Source organism: Stegodyphus dumicola, chromosome 10, assembly GCF_044657685.1.
Source record: "Stegodyphus dumicola isolate Sdum_Otavi_A_Nest chromosome 10, ASM4465768v1".
In the NCBI taxonomy this organism is placed as follows: Eukaryota; Metazoa; Arthropoda; class Arachnida; order Araneae; family Eresidae; genus Stegodyphus; species Stegodyphus dumicola.
In genome coordinates this window covers 129,460,544-129,484,010 of record NC_140777.1, presented here as the reverse complement: position 1 = coordinate 129,484,010, position 23,467 = coordinate 129,460,544, and the positions used below count along the sequence as shown (strand labels likewise).

Sequence of the window (23,467 nt, the reverse complement as noted above, 5' to 3'; positions counted from 1 at the left end):
CCGTCACAGTATCTGAACGGAGCACAGCACGAACCTCTCACTAGCACGGCTAGATGCAGACTGAGCTGCACAACGCTCTGACCCTAAGATGGCCGCGCTAGCCCCGCCCCTTGCGGACACAGACGGAAACGTAATCTACTTCCTGGATGGCCCTCGTATCTCAAATTTTACTTAAGCTGCTTTTACAATTTAAGCATTACTGAACTCAGAACTGAAAGCCACAAATAATTAACCTAGTAAAATAATGCACAGCAGTACACAAAAACAACTGCACAATTAAAAAAAGATTAAAATATTTGCAACAATAGTAATTTTCAAATATTGCATTAAGAAAGAAGAATCTTATAACACTAAATAGCAGACATTAAATTAAAAATGCCATTTGCCATGGCAGAGAACATTTTCCCTTTGAAATGCATACAGCCCTGCATGAATTCAATTAAATAAGGGTATAAATGTTGGTAGGCATCTCTTTGACACTACCCCATAAGTACTCAAGAGATTGGATATGATAACTAGCGTCCAGATCAACGAAATGTTTAACACTTTGGCAGTTACACGAATAAAAAATTCTTTCTTCTGAAATACATACGATATCTATCAGTCGCAGTCAAAACAGGTGGCACTTATTTTCTCCATAAATACTTTGCTCAGTGTCACCATCTGTAAGCCAGAAAAATAGAGATGGTTTTGAAAAGAAAATAAACTAATAAATTTAATAAAAATACTTTATTTGCCATTAAATATTTTCACATGTTATTAATCTGTCAATATGATAATATTTTGGTGCTGGTTTTTTAAAATGTAACAAGCCATGTTAGATAATTAATTCAATAAGGCATATAATATTATAACAATAAAAAAACTATTGAATATATATATATATATATAGATATTTACTTAAAAACAGTTTTGTGTGAAGAAGGCCTTGAAACATGGAATAGTACACAATATAATATTTTGCACCATTATAAAATCTTCTCCCTTTGAATCATATTCTGAACTTTTAAAACAAAAAGTGTATCCGAATCACTTTCATTATCTGAAAAAAGGTTTTTGTTTTCAGAATGAGATTCCTTATTAAAAAAAAAAAAAAAAAAAAAACATACTTTAGAGTTTCTAGCTATAATGTGAATTCAAAATATAGCAATAAAAATTCCTGAAAAAACTGCTAAGTTCGCTTTTACTATGGAGGAAGTTATCCAACTGCCATCAGTGCTTTGTAAAATCAACAAATTTGCATGTTCAGCGCATTCATAACACTTGAAAGCACTGCATTATTTTGAAGAATGAACCCACTTGATCTGCACGCATTGGGACTAAAGTCTAATTCGCCAGTGGGTTTTGTTCATTACCATTAGAACAGAAACCTGTAATGCAAGTCATGTTCATTTGGACCCACTGTGGTGCATAACTGGGATGCGAGCTAGGCTCTTTGATGACCACCAAAAGGTTTTTTAAAAAAAACCTATTTAAATGAAAAATATGACTATGTGAGTGATGTTTAGAAAGGGAATTTCACCACGAAACCAAACCAAACCGGTGAATGAAGAACTGCACTAAAGCAAAAAAAAAAATCGCCGTATAGCTTTAATATTAAAAAACCGAAGATTTTTTGGGCGGAGATGAGAATTTATTACTTGTGTATGATTTATTTTTTTATTCTGCAGGATGGATGCTGTAGTTGGTTATCGTGTGAAACAGAGCAGTTCATCTGACAGTGATTCTGAGGACAGTGACAAGGAATGCACATTTTGGAAAAGAGCTTCCAGGAAACCTAATAAAGATGTTGTTGAGAAGGCTTCAACAGATATATCACCATCTGTTGAAAGTTGTATTGAAACAACATCCTTAGAAAATGTTGCTAACCCTGTAGGACATTCTACTTCCCAACAACAAAAACGTAAAAGGAACACTATCTGGTCAGATGTTTTGGAAGATCAATTGATAGCTGAGGACTTGGGAGGTGTCCTTCTTAAGAACAAACCAAAAGGATATGGAAGTAGAGGTCATGAAAGCTATGATTACACGTTAGGTTATCAGTATCATAAAACAAAAGGTGATTTAGACAACCGCATATCTGCTAATGAATACTCAGGAGAATCTGAAACCAATTCTAGGACATCAAGTGATTTTAAAAAAATTTATATGAGAAACTTACCTAAATTAGATGGTACTGAAACTTCAGCTGCTTGGAAAATAGTTAATGTGCTTAATGAAAAGAAAAAATATTTGATATGTAAGTAATCTAAGTTTTTTTAATGCTTCCTTATATTATTCTTTTATCTAATGCATTATAATAATTTGGCAACATTGTTTCAAGAATGTTATTTTGTATTGGACGATATTTCTTCCTTCCTTTTTGAAATGGAAAATATTTATATGTAACAGAATTTGATTTTCTCATTGAAACAGAGTTTCTTAAACTGTGGGTCGCGACCCCAATTGGGGTCATGGAACCTGCAGCAGGGAGTCACCAAAAATTTTAACAATTTTGATATTTCTTTAACTTATAATATTTTTACAATTACCAAATATCTTTACTTAATGTATCTGAAAATAGATAAAGATAAGACAATACAGAAAAAGCAAAAACGAAAACATTTCGATACATTTTTTTATGATAGAAACGTTCAATTTACTTTAAAAATTAAAGTTAATGACTTAAAACTGCAATAGTATATTACAGTACAAGCGAAGAAGCTGATAGTTTCACTCGCAGGTGTGTTGGATTTGTGCAATGCTTATGGGGGGTCCCATAAAATTTTCATAAATATTATGGGGTCCCCACAACAAAAAGTTTAAGAAACCCTGCATTAAAACATTGTTGTATTTATTTCACTGATATTTAATGATTTTTGAATCCCTTATCTCATATTAAATAGTGTAGCCTAGCCATTTCATTAAGTATGTTAAGTTGGATTTTTGAGTGATGTAATGCCATACATTTCTGAAATAACAGTGGTATTTTTTATTAAAATGTCATACTTTATAATAGAGTACTAATATTATCCCACATTAATTGTTGTAATATGTATATATTGCAACAATTTAGATTTAGGTTTCTAGTATATTTTAATCATGTACTACATATTCAACAATCATTACATTAAGTTTGTATTTCATCCTGAAAATATAAGCCTGACATTTTTTAATTCAAAAATTTGAAGCAAGAAGATTTGATTTCTAATATGAGAATAAAGATGCAAAATTTTATGTATTATTTATTATGTATGTAATAATAATAAGTTAATTATCTTTGTAACTAGGTCATAGCTGTAACAGATTTGTGCAATTATGCAATTATTTTGTGGCGTAGTTAGAACAATGCACAATGAAGGAGAGACTTGTAGACAGACGTGGCCAAACTGAACACAAATTTTTATTGCTGGACAATGAACTGATTATCAAAACATATTCTTCTTCATGCATAATATTGGGTACAATATGCACTCCACAATTTCATACGGCATATCACATTTTAGATAACGGCATAGTTAGCAGCAAGACAAAGCAAAGAAGGCGGCGAACCAAAGAGCAGGCTGGAAGAAGAGTCAAAGTGTAAGAGAAAAAGACAAAGATCTTTTGCTGGGTTAAGATTTTGTCACCTTCTAGGAATAATTGTGCGACAGAGATTAGATGATGGATCTTTTTTCAGAATTACAGGGATTAAAGATGATGATAGAAAGGTTATTGCTTTGTTATTTTTAGATGAAGAGAGAAATTAAATGGCTATTGTTAATTTATTATTAGAATGGTAGATATTTTTAAATGTCCCCCCCCCCTTCAACAAGAAAAAAGCCAGAGAAGAGAAAAGTCTTTTTAGAAGAAAGTACTAAAACATAAGCGAAAAAAAGAAAAATACAATTTTAGGGGGAAAAATTTGATGTAAATAATTTTTTAAAATCTTGTAGATATCATTTTTAACAATAAATGCAAATTGAAAAGTCTATTGAAATTTTTAAAGTCTGCAAGTTCAATTTTCTGTTAAAATGCAGTAGAGAATGTCTTAATTTTTTTCAAGAAATAATTGGAAAAAGTTCATGGTTCTGGAAAATCTTTGCGTGAATATCATAATCATAATATTTTACTGTCCTTATCTTGAAAGTCTTTCATAAAAATTGTTATTAATATAAATCCAAAATTCTCTTTTACATATTCATAAAATATGTATTAAAATTATATAACACTTAAAAAACAATCCACATTTTATTAATTGTAAAGCAATGTAAAATATACTTTAGAAATTAATAAAAGAAACTTACAAAATACAATACAACAGAATGTCTGTGATAAAAATGAGCAGATCCTCACAAAGCAAATCAGCATTACAACTTGCTGATGGCTGTGGTATCCTTAAGTACAACAGGAGATAAAAACCTTCGTTCCTTAAAAAAGGTAGCTAGCTTTTAGTATTGTAGAATTATCAAAGTTTGCATTTATAACTTATGGCAGTAAAAATCTTCAAAGTAGTTACTTGAAATAAAAAAATGTTCAAAAATTAAAATTTAAGACAATTAATTCTGTGCTCAAGTTAGGTTTTTTAAATTTTGTAAACTAAGTTCTACATGGCTTCTAATAATATAGACCATATAATTTTGTAAATATAAAATAAAAAAATAAATAAATTTCTTTATTATATCTGTTTAGGGAAGACTTAAAACTTTTCAAATACAAAAATTTTAAATACATCTATTAATTACATTACAAAATTGCAAGAAATTTCAAAATATAATTTTAATGAATATTTCATTTGAAATAATATTACTAAAATTATGATTTCTATTATTGGCATTTCTAATTTAATTAAATTACAAAATTGCAGGAAATTTCAAAATATAATTTTAATTAGTTTTTCATTTGAAATAATATTACTGAAATTATGCTTTCTATTATTGACATTTGTAATTTATTTATACAGTACAAAGTCCGAGATGCGGACTCGTCAGGACTTCCACGATTCTGAATTTGGGATTTTTCTGGATATTAGATCATCAATTTAAATCTAGTAAGATGGCATTTAGAAATTATAAAATTAAAAATATGAAATTGTGATTTATGAAATAATGAAGCATTTATGATCTAAAGAGTAACAAAATTTACAAAAAAATAAAAATAAAAATAAAAAATCGTAATATTTATTGTTTACTTTATTAAACATTTCTTTCGATGTAAGTTGCTTTGTTTTTTCTGCTAATATTTTCTCTTTTATTCTGTAGACAGACAGAATTTCTTGTTTAGTTACATTGTTGAAGTTCTCTAATTGCTGTGTCGAGAATTCTGACTAACTTGTGAATCGAAATTTTTTCGTTTTCAGTAACCTCTCTGTCACTTTCTTTACTATCGGTAGTGGTATTTTATGGATTTAGAACCAACAATACTACAGATTTTGCCATCCATTAATTGACTGATGATTGAGGAGCATTGTCATTATAATGAAAAACTTCTGTATATCATCTTCATTTATTACTGCTTCTCCACATTTCTTTATAAAATTTGTTAATCGGAAAATTTTACCTTTGGTTTGCAATATCCGAAAACCTTTAAAATTTGCAGCTATCATCATAAAATTTAGCCATCGTTCACTAAACATATTTGGCTATGTAAGGTAAGATTGGCGATTAAAGAAAAGTTCTTCCGCTAAATTTTATGTTGCTTCTATCACACACTGACACAATTAAGCCTGAATTGTATTAGTTTTGTTATTTATTATTCTTATGTCTATTTCTTGCACATGCTTATGGCTTATCTGAGTCCTTAATCAATAAATTCTCACATATACTTATTGAGAGCCGGTGCTAGATGTCTTGCTGCCTGATGCAGTCTCTGTGGGTCCTAAATTCTCTTACCAAGTGCCTCCCTTTGTCCGCCTTTGTCTCCAGTAAATTCTGCCACCCAGTGCAGCCATATGGGCACTAGTTCTGGGGTTATGTGAATAACAAATCAGTTATTCTTAATTGAAATAGCACTAAATGTAATCTTTCGGCCTACGTGTATCATTAACAAAATCTATTTTTAGAATACAGAAAGAAATTTTTATTAAATTTTTCCTCGTCAACATTTCTTGACTCATTTAACTTAAATCTGTTATCATTGCCAAGCGTAATGTAAACATAGGTTACCATATCAAACTGAACCATACCATACTCTATTATTCAATTACTAACATAAAAAAATTGTTTAGGCATCGTTATACAAGTCATTACTCAAGTTGTCATGTGTTGATAAAATATAATAAATAATTCGCCAGGGATATAAAATATTAGTAGGTATAAAATCGATGTAGAATGTTTTGATATGTATGCCAAGCAGATATGCACATACAGAGCCAAATTATCGATCATACAAGTTTATGCTAAAGTTATTGTTTCTTCAAAAACGTTTTATTATGTGCACGGAGGGGGAGAATCAAATGCGCATGCATAAAGCATAAAAAAAAAAAATGTTGGTGGCTTTGAGGTCCAGATTTTAGATCATTCCAGATACTGGATGTCCGGATCTCGGACTTTGTACTGTATTACACAAACTGGAAGACCCCACAGCTTTCTCTTAATAACAAACATTTCCATCTAATGGGCAAATCCACATTAACGAATTAGTGTTTATTCACCATGGTTAAGGATGCTCTGGCAGTTACTTATGAAGGCCTAAATGAAAGCATTCCTTGTTTAAAGACAACTGGCCTTTTTAAACTGTTCTAAAACATTATATATATATATATATATAATTAAAATCACTCTTATAAAAATACTAATTATATATGAAAAAATTTTATGAGGAGAGCTTTCAAAGTTTATAATCACTTCAGTCTTACAATAATCTCATTGTTAATCCACTAACCGTCAAAACAATAAGGAATGATTTTTTTTTCTTATACAAATAATAATAAGTGTTAAATTAAGTATATAAAACATAAATTTACACTGAAAATATTTTTTAAAAAAGTGCTCTTACCTGTGGAAAACTCAAGTGTTCTGTTCGCGTAACATCAGTGGAATAAGAATACAGATGTTTAGTGAGTATGATTGTACTCGTGCAAAGTTTTCTTAGAGTGGAGACCCTAATTCCAATCCATCTTTACCATCAGCCTTTAAGGAAATTATGTTTTAGTTTTCTTGTTTCATCAGTAGATAGCACCAGTATCTTAACTCCTGTCCAACCATTCTTATCTTATCACTATACCTTATCAGGTTTATTTGCTCTTTGGATGGTGGTTCAGTATAACTATCAAAACTAGTCCTGTGAAAATTTGCAAATATAACTCTGATTTTTGTTGTTTAACTTCTAAATTAATACAAAGTTATCAGTAAATATTGCCACCACCATTTTTTGCCATGAACTCTTATTCTGTAATTGGTCACAAAATTGATGCATAAATTGACTCCTCTCATTTTGCCATTGTATTGTTCATTAAGACGAGGCTGAGATAAAAAAACCTTTTTCTTTTGTGTTCTTGAATAACGGGAAACACTTTTTATGGGCTTAATTTTTTTCAAATGTTGCAACCAAATTGTTGTTCCATGGGGCAAAAATTATTTTGTTTTTCTCTTCGTACTTCATACTGGAAATCATAATAACCCCTTTCTTACAGTTTCAACAACACTGAGCAAATTTATCACTACACTTTCTCCAAGATCAAATTCTTCATATTCAGATTTTGGAGCTGTTGACTTACCTAAAAGAATATCAAAGTGAAATGCGTCTTATGGTTCCCTTTTAAAAATGTCCTTGCCAAATGTTTACCCCGATAAGGAATCATTTCATCGTCAATACTCAAATCATGGAAATACCAAATTGTTAGAATTTCTTATTTAGTAAGTTGAAATATGGTCTCACCATATATAATTTATCATGGATGCCAATTTGACTGTCATTAGCTAAAAGCAAATTTTGCTTTGTTTTCCTGTACTGCAAACGTGACATCAATTCATCAATAGGAACAGAAATGTCCTTATCAAGAAACCAATACATTTCTTCTTGGGGTAAAGAATGATATCCCATAAGCAATAATAATAATGTTCCAATTAATCTTCTCATGTAGGCTCATGCAATAAAATTCTGTGCAATTTTTTTACAGAGCATATATATTTGTCTCTTTAACGAGAAGAAAGTAAATGTTGGAACCAGAAAGAAAGTTGAAAATATCTCCACTAGTTTTACCTTTTATTTTGTCTGTATAGTTTTTATTCTGTCTTTTTCTTCATTCTTTTCTTGTGACTCAACTGACAATTCTCTTTTTATCCATTTCAGTTTTCTATTTTTTAAACTTTTTCACATGACTAGCACTATTTCTAGAAGGCTGAAACTTACTTCTTAACGTGAACTTTAACTTCCCCAGTAGTATCATTTTGTAAAATATGATTATTATTCAGAAAATTATAATTCGCTTCTTCTTCATCATTAGCTTCTGCAATTTCTGGTAGAACAACAATATCGGTTTCATTCTAGTCATTATCATCATCTGTTTCTTCATCAAAAAATCTTTGAAGGGCTTCTTCTAATGTAAGGCACCTTGTTCTAGGCATTTTTAAAGCCTAGAATGAAAATCAACCATAGCAACCATAGGCATGAGTAAAGAAGGGGAATACCCTTTTCCTGCTGATATTGCAACTTCACAACACCTGTTTTCCTTTCTGTCCTCACACAAATGCAAACAGCTGATTGATGGAATATTCTGATAAGCAGTGACTTTGGCTAGAAATAGTTCACCCCTAAAGAAGATGATTCTTCCCTTAAATTTTTCAGCAAAAGTACCTGGTCGAAAATTTTTCTTAAATTCTGCTTTGAATATGAATAATTATTATAAAAAATAAATGTTGAATACATGTGTTTTTACTGAAATAATCTTCATAATATTTCTTGCATAAAATCATCTGCTAATATAAAATATCTTTGGTAGGTTAATTTTTATCTGCATTTATTTCAACCATTGTGTCAGTGCAACACCAGTGGCTAATGGGTTAAAATAATTCAAAATATTAATTCAGAGATAGTTAAACAATAATACAAAATAGATCAATCAAGTTAACCTTCCCTAATAAAATCTTAAATTTGTTAAACGAAATTTGAAAAATTTAAATTTCTAATACCATACAATTTTTAATTTTTCAGTAATGCAATACAGATAATCCAGTAGAAGAAACAGCATTTAGGTGTTCAAATCTCAAAATAATTATTATTATTAGCAGTTTACTATTCCATAAAACATTGGTACGCAAAGAAGCAAAGTATTTTTAACTAAATTCAAAAATTAAAACCCTGATATACTGATTGATGTTTTTCTCCAACACTCCTAAATTTATGCAATCTGGGCTTTATTCAGGGTCAATAGCCGCTTATAGACTTTAGCAAGAGGCAAACGATCTGTCTGTATGGCAGTTTTCGTGGTTCTTCCAAGTTGTACGTTTCACAAATCTTTTAGCCGTGGACATAACAAAATTTGCCATTAATGATGTTTTTAAAAGGTGTAATAGAAATGGATGCTGTATTTAATAGGAAATATAAAGAAGTTCCTATAAAAAAGATAATTGTATCTCATTAATTCTGTTAGAGTTTATTGATTTATTAGCATATCAGCACTTTATATGTCGCCATTTCCGGGCTCATATTGCTCTATTTTCAATGAGAATAATTTTTTACATTGGTTTTCTGTCTTTAATAGTAGGTATTTTGTCTTCTTGTTGCTTTGTATTCCTTGCTTTTCTATTCGATTTGAGAATATCGTCGTCTGTTTTTTAAGAACTCTTAATGTATTGTGCATTTAAATATTTGTGAAAAAATAGTAAAACAAACCTACATTTTCAAAATGGAAAAATGGCTAGGATTGACTAAGCGGAAAAGTGATGATTCACAGGGGACGGATCCAGGACAATTTACTAGCACTAAGAATATTGAAAAGAAAAATATTTATAAAATATAATGAAAGTTATTTATCATTTGGGTTTACGTGGAATGGAGATGAAATGAACCCTCAACCTCAATGTGTTGTTTGCGGTGAACTGTTATGCAATCAAAGTATGAAACCATCGTCTTTTAAAAGATATCTTGAATTGCATGCAAATTTAAACTATATATCTGAAGGCTATTTTAAGAGGAAATTATCAGAGTTCAAAAATAGTAGACAAGTAATGAAAGGTTTTATTACTTCAAGTGAAAAAACTTTGGAAGCTAGTTACCTGGTAAGCCTAAAAATTGCTAAGACTAGGCATGCTCACACTATTGGAGAAAACCTTATATTACCAGCAGCTAAAGATATAGTTTTAACATTGTTCAGCAAAAAAGAGGCTAATGAACGTAATAATATTCCGTTATTAAATGATACAGAAAGTCGACGAATTCATGAAATGACAAATTCCATAAGAGGGCACTTATTCAAAAAATAGTAAACAAAAACAGTGAATATTTCGTATTGCAATTGGATGAAAATTTTGATATAACAAGCTTTGTTCAATTATTAGTCTACATACGTTTTGAAGGAGATAAACAAATTGCTGAAGAGTATTTATTTTGTGAATCTCTTCGTGATAGAGCCACTGCAAGTGAAATTTTCAAAGTAATTGACAGTTTTTATGTCTGAGAATGTCCTTCAAATAAGTACAGTGACAGAGCTCGGGCTTTAACAGGAAGACATTCCTGAAAGATTTTTGAAATAAAGAAAGTCGCACCTGAAACTAAATTTACAACGAATTTTTGATTAACAAACTCGATGATTTCAAAGCAAGCAATAGCAAAACTGTACGGGAAAAAAAAGAAAGATTTTTATATCCAGCGCACGAGACATCGGAAATTCTAAAGATATGCTCATTTTTTAAATTATTTTGCGATAATGCTGTTGAATTGAATTTTATGGTTTAAGTGCGAAGAGCATGGTATTTAATAAAGGTAACACACAAAAGGTTAAAAAAGCATCCCTTTGGGCGTAATGTAAAATCCGAAAGCTTTCAGATTTTATTATTATTATTATTATTATTTAATATTTCTATTCAGAAATTGAAAATGTAGTGGTGGTACTAAAGGTTTTCAATTTTTGTTTAGATGGTATGCATTAGTGAAAAGGTTGAGAACCACTGTTGTAAACTATGATAACAATATTAAGTAACATTAAAATTACTTTCAAAATTCATGCATTTAAAAGCATTTAAAAATATTGAATTATCATGCTTTTATTCCTTGAACAATAATTTTATGTTTTTTCAAAACAGCATAATCAAATTGTAGAAATTTGAAGCAAAATTTAGGTATAAAATATAAAAGTCTTCAGCATATTTAACACTTTTGTTTCATTGGAAAATGAACCTTAATAAGTTTACGTGAAATGATAATTTTGAGTTTTCGAGTGACAAAATGCTATTAGGACAGAAATGCAACAAATAATTTTCTGTCACACATACTTGAAACATATTAAGCTCAGATCAGCAACCTTGAATACACTCTAATGTTGAATCTCTTAAGTGTTAAATCCCTGAAGACTTAAAACACACTTTTTTTTCCTTTTGAATATTGTAGTAGTAATGTCGCATTTCATTTCATTGGATGTTAGAACTTTTGAAGTTGCAGATGAACAGGCATATTTATATGCAGTTTGTAGATATTTTATTGAAATCCAATTGAGGAATAAATTTTCCATTGAAGTTTTTAGCATCTCATCAGATCCTCTCTGACTTACCTGTAATAATAAAAATTGTAATTATCTTTTGATTATAACAGATTTGGGCAGTTATTTCACAGTGTAGTTTGAATGATGCATAACAAAAGAAATATCTGAAGATAGATGTGGCCTTGAACATAATTTTTATTGCTAGACAATGAACTAATTATGAAAACATATCCTTTTTCACACCTCATCATGGGTGCAACATGCACCCCATAATTTTATATAGCGTATCACATTTTAGATAATGGCATAGTTAGCAGCAAGATGAAACAAAGAGGTGGCGAACCAAAGAGTGGTCATGAAGAAGAGTAAAAGCAAATAAGAGGGAGACTGCGCAAAGACCTTTTACAGCAGATTACATTTTATTAATGTCCGGATGCTGGGCTAAGTTTACATCACATCCTAGGAATAATTCCACAACAGAGATTAGATGACGGGTTTCTTTCAGAATTACAGGAAGTAAAGATTATGTTACAAAAGATTTTTAGAATGAAGATCGGAGTTAAAGAAGTATTGTTAATTCAATATTAGAAGGGTAGATATTTTTACAGGTATTTTTTTAAATGATTTATATTTTATATTTGTTTGCTTGCATTAATATTTTATCCTCTGTAACTGTAAATCAAAATTTTGCATCATGTCCCATCTGCATGCAATAATAAATTAAAATTCTTGGCAAATTTGCTATTTAATACTGCTGTTGGTTTAATTGTATATATATACATTTAGTAATATTTGTCCTTTAAAATTTAAGTAGATGATGATTAACTAGTGACAACCTTGTGAGTGAATCTGTTACAGCTTCTTCAGGACACCTCAGATTAGCATATAACAAGCATTTGTGATATATTAACAAAGGGTATAATATTATACCATGATTACAATTTATATAATTCTCAAAAATTACTAATGCAAATATCATAATAGCATAAGATGCTACAAGATGAAAAACAACTTGAAAGGGAGGAACTGTGTGTATCAAAGAAAAAAGCAATGGAAATGCTAAATTTCAAACAATAGAAAATAAGCCAACATCCACAGCAGAATATCTGTTCTAGATTTGCAGTTGAAATGATAGCACCGTAGCTGAAAAATAAAATTATCTGTTGAACAAAACAAAGCAAATAATCTTCTATTTTAGCACTGGTTGCATTTTTCATGGAAAAGCATGAGTTTCAAAGATGAACTCGTTTGGCTGTTATATGAAAGACTGTGATGCTACAGAAAGACTACTGAAATTTCACCAGATCCATAATTTATGAACAGGTAGGCAAGAAGAATTGGTTTTAATTACTTTGATGGCTATCTTCATGATTTATTGTAGTTGCCATTACATGTGTATGGATTGGAGACATGGCTGAAATGCCTTTCAGAATACTGTTTGGATGATGGATGGTGTGTCATCTTGATATGAAACTGACATCCATGCTTCTCTGATCCAAATCTTTTTATCTGATCTTTTGACTCTTAATTTTATATGAAGTCTAAAATTGACTGGAATAGTATTGGTGCATTGAATGGCTTGAGGTAGCATTCGCAGGTTGATATTTAAGCAATTAAATTTGGCTTCCAAAATAGACTTTCTATTCAGCAAAAAGAATTCCATGTAAGAGTATTTCAAAATTCATAGAGTATTTTTGTATAGTTAATATAGCCCAAGCCTGAATTTAATTTATTTTAAAATTTTGTTTCTTATTTAAGAAGTAAATTTCATCATTTCAGTGGCAAATACTTATTGTGTTTTCCTTAAATGTTTACAATTTTATATTTTTGCACTTTAGTTCGAGTTGTGAAAATTCTTGGCATAGAAAAAGCTATGAAATTGCTAAAAATGACTGAAGAGATAGAGGACAATGGTGGGATGATGATCAAGGTAAGCTTTCAGTGTTTGGGCTTATAGTTCTTTTAAAATGGAAACTCAAAGATTGAATGATGCAGACGTAATTTAATATTTTGTTGGAAGTTTATTGTAACTATTCATTCTGTTGGGAATTTTTTGTAATTTTTCTAACTACTTGTAGCTTTCAAAGTATTTTGTCTAGAATGTTTATTTTGTAACCTTTTAAAAGCATTTTCTTAAGTTTATCTAATTTTGTTTCTTCGTGTATGTTTCACTTCTTATCAAGTTATGAGTGCTCTGATTGTTATGTATTGTGGAATCATAATCGAAATAAACTATGAGGCGGCAAAAAGTAAAACTGGCTGGTTTCATTAAGAAAGTTTGAACTTATTACTTTTTTTTTTTTAAAAAAAAGAAAACTAGCTCCCTGTGCAGTGTTTAATAATATGTTATTGAAAGTGATAATTAATTTCAATTATAGCTGTAGTTCGAAATCATATCAGATATAATTATTATGTGAAACAACAATAATTTAATCTGTACGTCATTTCTAAAAATTCTTTCTTTTTTAAAGTCTGAGACAGTGAAATTTAATTTTTGATGCATCTTTGCTGTACCAGTGAATAAAGAGTCCCTATTCAAAATCATTTCTGCTTGTAACTTTCCATGAAAATTTATATAATATAATAAAAACTTTAAAATGTTTCTAATATAGCTGTTAGTAATTTACAGCTTCATTTTTATTACATTGTAAAAAGTAGTAAAATAGAAATACAGGTTGTAAATTCCCTACTTTTCAGCACCTCTTTTTAGTAGAACAAACAAATCATTTTCTTAAATTAGAACATAAAGAGTTGGTATGTTAAAAGTCTTGTATAGTAATGCCTGCATACATTTGCAGAAAAAAAAATTTCCAAATTTGTCATGTCCTCCCTATTCATATCCTTATGCTCATTGATAACAAGCCTGCCTTTCATATTATTAACCATCGTGGAAGTTTAGCCACAGTTCCAGTGGCTGAAATAAGTTCATCACATCATCTTTTCCTCTAACCATTGCACTTCTTAGCTTGAAAATGGGTCAGTGCTTATGTCTTTAGCCAGACGAAAAATAACATTTGCAGAAAGGATTGAATATTGAGTGAAAATTGCTGTTTCATACTCTTTTTAATGCATCATTAAGTAGGGCACCATAATCTTATAGAAAACTTATAATGGATTGGAGTAAATTTTATGAATTTGTGAAAAAATTAAATGTAAATTCTAACAGTATTGTCAACAAAACAGAAAAGATGATGATGAAAAGGAAATAAAATAATATAATAATGAGAATAAAGAAAATACAATAAAAATCAATATTAATAAAGACAATGACAATAAAAATATACAAAAATAAATTATCTTTATTTTGAAATGGTATGCATAATACAGAGCGACAACAACATCAGCTCACTACTGACTAGGCTTCCGACCCAAGGATGTTCCAAGCGGAATTATGAACCTGATCAATAGAAAATCTACAAACCTGCAGCACACAGAGCTGGCAGTTCAACGAGCATTTTGGGGACATAATAAGATTTATAAAGTCATAGCTTTAAATATATTTTGTCATCTTTTTGACAAATGTTCGGCAAGTTACAAATACATTTGTTTGTTACAGAATTATTTGCTTATAATAATATTAACATTTGCATTGGATGGCTTACGAAGACATAGTAATATAAATCGTATTTGCTTATACTAATCCAGTACAAAGTCCGTAATCCAGACTTCAGCGATTCCGGATTAGGGTGTTTCTGAATTATAGATCATCAATTTAAATCTGGTAAGATGGCATGCAGAAATTATACAATTAAAAATATGAAACCATAATTTATGAAATAAAGAGCAATTATGATCTAAAGGTTATTAAATTTTACAAAAGTAAAAAGCTTAATATTTATTTGTTTACTTTAGTAAACATTTCTTTCAACGTGCACATGCGTGAAGCATACATTACGCGTAGTCGAAATTAGAAAATTGCAACCAGGAAACTATTTGATGTGTATTCGTGATATTTATAATGACGAAAAAATGATTTAAATCATATGAAAGACGGAATACATCGAGATGAAATACTACATTTAGTAAGGAATTATAAGCCGAATAAAATAAAAATATCTGCCCTGAAGTTGAGGATAGTTCTGACAAATCAACTTTCAGTTTATTGCGTGCCATGACGTACCCCCTTCCCTCCCCGCAGAGCAGCGTGAAATTGATAAACAGATTTCGGAATGGTTAGAGAAACAAATCATTAAGCCAAGTTGTTCTGATTTCGCAAGTTATATCGTGCTAAGTAGAAAAAAATTTGGTTCATTTAGACTGTGTCTGAACTTAAACGACACTTAAAACCTGGTGAATGCCTTTCTGAATATTTAATTGCCATGCATGAAATAGCCAGTCGTGGTTCTGTTGATGATTCATCAATTCTTGATTATGTAATCAATGGGATACTGGATCAGAGTAGTAACAAAATTATTTTGTATGGGTGTAAAACTATTTCTAAATTCAAAGTGAAATTAAAAATTTATGAGAAAATCTGCATTTTAGATATGAAGAATAAGGGTTGTTCAAGTACTAACACACAAAGTAAAGCACACGCTATACCTAATAAGAGTAAAGAACCAAGGTGTTATGACTATGGAAGTATAGGGCGTGTAATGTATGCGCATTCTTTACGCGCATGCGTAAAGCATACAACAAAAAAAATTTTTGTGGCTTTGAGGTCCGGATTACGGACTTTGTACTGTATTAGCATTTGCATTAGCTGGCTTTCAAAGACATAGTTCACTTAATCACATAATTTACATTCAATTTGTATTATAGTACTTTGACATTTGCCATTACCATGACTTGGCGTTGTGCTACATTGAGAGGTAAATGCATTAACAAATACTATATAACATTCAATTTGCATATTACAATTAAGGCAGTACATTAACTTAATTTGCACTACGTTATCTAAGGCATACTTTTAAAACAATGTTTGTTACATTACCTATAATTGTATGTAATATATTACATGTATCAATACAGTTGGGGTTATTAGCAATAATGTGAATGTCATTTGCAAATTTGTGTTACCTTTACGATGTGCACTTTGATATTTTAATAAGTGGAGTGTCCACTCCTTTCAGTACCTTTCCGCAGTTTTTTTAACCCTTTGAAGGGCACTGATATATAAAATATAGCAGTTGTTTGTCAATTTTTTAACCTCCTAAAAAATGCTAATTTTTCAATGCCAAAAGCTATAATCATAAGTTTCTAGAGTTTTCTTTTGATTCTAAATGGCAGCACCATGCTATGAATGTTCAATATTTTGCAGTTATGAAATTAATATACCTCGTTCCAATGTATTATGTTTGAAGATTGATAAATTTTATTGGACTGGTAGAAAAAATTCAAATTTGCTGAATATATGACGTACACATGCTAAATCTTATATATTTACTTCATTTCAGTCAGAAGTGATAATTAATAGATTATTTATATGATTTTAAAAACGGTATATAATATATACTTTCGCCCGCACCAATAGATGGCAGCACCGACAGAATTTCTTTATATTATAACAGTTCATGATGTAATAATTTTTTATGATTAATTTATAAGTTGTTTAGAATTCAATATTATATTCATGAAGGGATGGGGAGTTTACTGACCCTGCGCTAGGACTGAATACAAGTATACTAGTTTCTTTTTATTCTTTGTTTGCTCTACTCAAGTTTCATTCATCTCTGTATAGCTAAAATTTTTATTTCAGCACTTCACCTTTTCCCAACAGAAAGACTCATCTATTTCAAAATTACTGTCTGGGGTAAAAAATTTACACAAGTGTAGGGGTTAATTGTGGCATATTAGCCTCCAAAAGACGTCCAGTGCTTTGTGTTTTCCAAAATCCTAGAATGCAAGAAAAATGAAAAGAGGTGATTGACAACTAATTTGTCATTCGGGAGTCACGCCTTCTTCCCTTTGTATGGTGTGATAAGGTCACACAAAGGGAAAGCTCACCTAAAATGGAAATGCACTTAAGGTCCATCTCTCAGTGTAATCATAAAAACTGCTGATTTGAAAGCATTGTTTTTTTTTCTTTAGGGAAATTCTTTTTAATTCTTTGTTAATTTCAGATGAAAGACTAGAGAAGGCAGGTGAAATTTGCCCTCTGGGTTAGGATACACAAACAGGTTATTTCCAAAATAAATTTTCACTGTTGGTGCAAGGAGGGAAATTATTTCTAAGGCCCATTTTAGATGCAAACTAAAATTTATCCAAAAATTAAAAAGGAGCCCTTAGGAAGCTAAAGGGGTTGAAAATCAGAATAAGAGGTTTGAGGTGTATCAGATAATAAAATTGTTTAATGGTGTTTCTTCCTGAACAAAAAGATAACTTATACACTCAAAAGTCTTTAATCCGGACTAGTCGGGACTTCAGCGATTCCGGATTATCGATCATCAGTTTAAATCTGGTAAGATGGCATGCAGAAATTATAAAATTAAAAATATTAAACCGTAATTTATGAAATAAAATGCAATTATGATCTAAAGGGTATCAAAATTTACAAAAAAAAAACTTAATATTTATTTGTTTACTTTATTAAACATTTCTTTTAATGCACATGCGTAAAACATACATTACGCATAGTCGAAATTAGAAAATTGCAACCAGAAACTTTATTTGGCTTATAATTCCTTACTAAATGTAGTGTTTCATCTCGATGTACTCCGATATGATTTAACTCAATTTCCTCGTCATTATAAATATCACGAATACACATCAAATACGTAGATGAGGAAATTGAGTTAAATCATATCGGAGTACATCGAGATGACACACTACATTTAGTAAGGAATTATAAGCTGAATAAAATAAAAACATCTGCCCTGAAGATGAGGATAATGCTGACAGATCAACTTCCAGTTCATTGCGAGCCGCGACCTCCCGCAGAGCAGCATGAAATTGATAAACATATATCAGAATGCTTAGAGAAACAAATCACCCCTCTGTCACTTTCTTCATGTCTTTATCCATCTTTTGCAGCAATACCACTTTTTGTTTAAAGGACATCAAAACATGCTTTTGCTTTGTAGATCCTTTGGCAGCTCAAGAATCGGAAATTCTTTTTGGCATAATCGAAAGTTCAAGGTTAATTTTATAAAATTGCTCTAACAGTTTGCAAAAAATAATAAGTCGGATCCAATTAGAAGATTAAGGAACAACACAATCTGCAACATTAACTGAAATAGACAATTTTAGCTTAGCTTATACCATCCGTTATACATTCATCATGCATGCGTAAATGAATATGCGCATGCTTAAATGTATTATGCATTAGTCCAAAGTGTATCATATCTTATGGATATGATACACTTTGGACATATCATTATCCGTAAGTCCAAAGTGTTGTAAATAATTTAAGAAGGAGCCGTGGCCCGACAGGAAGGTTTTCAGTGTCGACGAATAGGACAGCATGGTTGTGGTAACTTGTGGAATAAACTTAAAGATCCTCCTAGCTGTTGTGGAGGTATGCCATCTATCTTGCCATTTGTTAATCAGTTGCTCAGAAGTTATCTTTTTAAGATATGAGTTCGGCAGTAGCAGGTAATGCTCAGGAAGATTTAAACTGTTGCTGCTAATTTAGCAATTGTGTCCACTTGTTTGTTTCCTATAATGCCTGTGTAAGCAGGAACCCAACACAGGACTGGATATAAAGCCTGGGGAACATTGAACAGAGACTTTTGCTTGTCAAAGTTGACTGAATGGCAAATAGGCATGCTTCCTATTGCCTTAAGACTCGAGAGTGAATCACTATATATTGTGACTCTGGAGTTGAACTCTTTTGGCAGGTTGAGTGCCTTGTTAATTGCTGTTAATTCTGCTTGAAACACTGAATTATTATGATTCAAGCTCTTTTTTCCATGTTTGTACTTGCTTTACCTTTGTGTAAAATTCTAATTCCACACTCTGTTCAAGATCCATCTGTATAGATCACCAGCTAATTATCGCATGGGGAAAAAGATTGATATCGATATTAGAGTTCAGATCATGTAAAGCTATGGGAAATCAAAAAGTTTTTTTTTCATAATCCAGGTAAGTGGTACCCCATAACTTATCAGTCTGTCATAGTCGAAGAACACATGAAAGGGCTGACCTCGCATTCTGCTACTAGATCCAGGGACAGAAGCACTTGTAATGCCACCGTGGAGGTTGTCCTGTGTCCCGTGCTAATTTGTAGAAGATGTGGGCATTGCAGAGATTATAGTAAGCATTGTTCATGCATATTCAAATTATCTGCCCATATTCCTGCTCCATGTAATCTGATGTGCTGAGTCACAGTGAGATACCAGTCTTCGAGCAATCTTGAGGCTACTCTGCAAGAGGGCGCTGAAGTTCATTTCATATGGTTATTTAAAAAGCCAGTTCTGTTTTTTAACATATCTGATGTGCGGGTGCCATGAAAGTTTATGATCAATCACAAGGCCAAGGTATTTTAGTTGCAGAACGATTTTAACTGGAGTACCTTGAAGCTTGATGGGTGGCTTGCGTTGTAGGAGTTTATTGGCTCTGATGATGGTAGCCTGTGTCTTGGTGGCTAAGATTGTTATTTTGTGGGAGAGTACACAGGAACTGAATTTATCCAAGTAAAGCTGTGTAGTGGTTTCTAATTTGGATTTCCCATTGACTATGATGAGGAAATCATCTGCATAGGCTAACATGCTACAGTTAGGAAGACCGTTAAATTCCTTGAGGATGGAATCTGCTTCTATCTCCCTGGGACACACACTCTGTAGCTCTTGCACGACAACGTCTGAGTCTATAATGATCTGGATGGAGCAATCACTAAGGTAACTCCTTGGACAGCTATGCATGAAGCAACACATCTAGGTACAGAGGCAGTGAGACTATAGATGGTGTCCTGAGGAATAGCTCTTCATTCCCTGTCAACCATTTGCCACAGTTTATGTTCTGAACACAGCAATGGCAGGGTCTGCAAATGGTGTCCAATCACATCCCAAATGTGTTCGATTGGTGAGAGATCAAGAGAGAATGGTGGCCAGGAAAGCATCTGTATACCTTCCAAAGCACATTTGCTGATGCGAGCAGTGTGTGATCATGCGTTATCCTGCTGATAAAGGACATTGGGCACTCCCAGAAGGTAGGGGAGTGTCACTGGCCACAGCACATCATCAATGTATAGTTGGGCCATTATAGTGCACTGAATACGAACTAGAGGTGACCTGGAATCGTACGCAATCGTTCCCCAAACTATGATACAGCGTTGTTGCGCTGTGGGGCTTTCCACAATTGTTGCCGATTTGGACTGGTCTCCACATCGACGCCACACTCATACACAGTGACTATCCTTGGAGAAACAGAAGTGTGACTCATCTTAGAACATGACCCTGTGTCATTCAGCCATCTATGGTCATGTGTGTTGTCAAAAACTTAATTTGTAACTTCAGTTATATCTATTATGTAGGTTTGATTTTATTGACAATAATTTGTGTGTTCCTAATTTTTTGAACAATGGTATATTTTAGTGCTGTATGTGCCATTTCATTAATGTTTTCGTCATCACAATATACCCTTAGACTGATAATACTTTTCGAAGTTAAAAATTTTTTAAAAAAATGATTTAAGTTATTTAAAAAGCAATATTTTATCATTCACTGAGCATTACACTATTCTTTATATGAATCCACTAATATTTAGTGCAGTAGTTTTATCATATTCATATTATTCCTTTTCACAGAACAAGGCATTCCAGTATTCCAAATTTTAAAATACCCTACTGAAGTTGTTCTTTTTTTTTTTTTTTTTAGAATAATACTCGTCGAAGAACACCAGGAGGTGTTTATTTTCAACTGATTAAAAATGATAAAAGCATAGACAAGGAAGTGCTAAACAAAATATTTGAAGGTGAAATGTCAAGTTTTGAAGCAAAGAAGTTTTATGATCAAAACAGGAAAAAAAAACAGTCCTCTTGGAAGAAAAAGAAAAAAAAGCCAAAGACTACAAAAGGTAAATTTTAAATCTGATGTAAAATGTTTAATAAGGTAATAATAATTTTAATACATAATATAGTAGAAAGTAAAATATTATAACTTTCTATCATAATCATTAAAAAATGAAACAGCCTTAATTTTTAAATTTTTGTGAAAGAAATTGTATAAGCTAGAGTTGGGAAATATCAAAAACGGAAACAATATGTTACAAAAAGCAATGTGCAAGATCATTATAATTCAAGTAGCATGCTTTTTTTTTTCGCTATAAAGTGGCCGTTGTATCTTGGAAGTGTAAGTTCTCTTTTGTACATAGATATTTCGGGAATATTTGGATATTGCATAGGCACGCTCCTAGACTCCCATATTGAAAAATAAAAGAAAATTAAGATATGTGTGTTAATTACATGACATACTGCTAAAGACTTTGTTTTAAATATTTAACTCCAATAATTTTAAGCATTCTTTCTGCAAAAGAAAAATGGCTATCGAGAGCAGTACCTAAACATCAAGACTGACTGTTTTGTGTAAAGAATGATAATAAATAATATGGGAATTCTCTTATCCAAATTTCATAAAGTAAAATATGTAACAAATAAAACAAAAGTTGTCTTTTAGGCATTTTATTAATTGTAATTAGCTGGTTTGTATAGAAAAATTTAATTATAGCTTTTAGAAATATGTCTATCTCTAGAAGTAACTGGACTAAAAAATTTATCAGGAGCTTAGAAAGTATTTGTAGGTGTGCGTGTACATTTATGCAGAATGCATAGAAAAGTTTCTTTAAACTGAAAATTCTTGCGAATGAAGAGAGGTACAGCTATGCAAGTGAGGTTATTGGTATAGTAAAGTGACTGCGCCAACCTAATGCAAAATACAACAGTGCCCCTAGTGGCGAAATTTGGAAGATGGGCATTGCAAATCGAAAACGAAAAGAGATAGAGCAAAAATTTCAATTAAAGAGTTTTACAGCATCAATTAATTAGTATAAAATGACGTTTGGTTCACACGGATAAGATAAACTGTCGCCTGTATTGACTGCAGACACAGTAGATGCACTCCATTTTGTGTAAATGTTTGAAAGCAATAGCCATAGATATTAAGAAATACGCACCTTTTTATTGTAAAAAATACATACTTATTTCGATACAGTTTAATAACATCACACACACACAAAAAAAAAAAAAAAAAAAAAAAAAGCTCGAAAGCAAACTGTCACATTGTGTTAGCAGTTAATGTTATTGTCTGTCATTGAGATTATTATGCGGTTTGAGTCTATTCGAAAGAATTTTCAAGTTAAAGCGACTTTCCTAGGCACCTTGTATGTACTTAGCCATTTTATGAATTTCATAGTAGCTCATCATTATGATTATTGTCTTAAAAATACCATTCTAAATTTGTTGATTTAGTTATAAGTATTACGGTCTGTATTTAGTGATGAATTGTATTTCGTATAAGGAAAAAAAGTTTTTTAAAATATTTTTAAAAAATGTGGTGTTGTGACTAAAGAAGTACACTGCGCAAAAAAGAGGAGGACAGTTCCCATTCTACTGGACCAATTGACGAGTGTTTTTCATGTCTCGAAAGCACGGCTTAGGATATATATTAGATTTTTATACAGAATTGTTCTAATGTAGGTATTTTTACACAAAATGAGACTTTTTCTAAAATAACATACCATATTGTCCCATATTTTAATTCTACATTCAAATTATCCCTGAATATTAAATTTTGTAATTTTTGGTGAGAAATTTAAAAATTTAAATTCACTTGGGAAACTTCTTAATTTATAGCAATCTGTTTGCCTTTCTTTTATTCATTATACAGGGACGGGAAAAAAGTCATCTTTCATACTTTCAAATAATTTTAACAAAGTGCATAAACTACATGGCATTTTTATCGCTTGTAATAAATGTCAAATTTCAAAATGCACCAA

At 31.2% G+C, this 23,467-nt stretch overlaps 1 protein-coding gene across 1 annotated transcript in view; it reads left to right on the top strand.

The window, feature by feature from the left end:
• LOC146995096 (phosphorylated adapter RNA export protein-like) overlaps positions 1-23,467 on the top strand; it is a 42,361-nt gene that overhangs the window by 9,108 nt on the left and 9,786 nt on the right. Inside the window, exons 2-5 of the mRNA XM_085825536.1 lie at positions 1,671-2,239; positions 4,922-5,008; positions 13,435-13,526; positions 21,352-21,550. Of these exons, the coding sequence (XP_085681662.1) occupies positions 1,672-2,239; positions 4,922-5,008; positions 13,435-13,526; positions 21,352-21,550 (946 nt within the window). The 5' untranslated portion in view covers position 1,671. The remainder of the gene's footprint in view (positions 1-1,670; positions 2,240-4,921; positions 5,009-13,434; positions 13,527-21,351; positions 21,551-23,467) is intronic.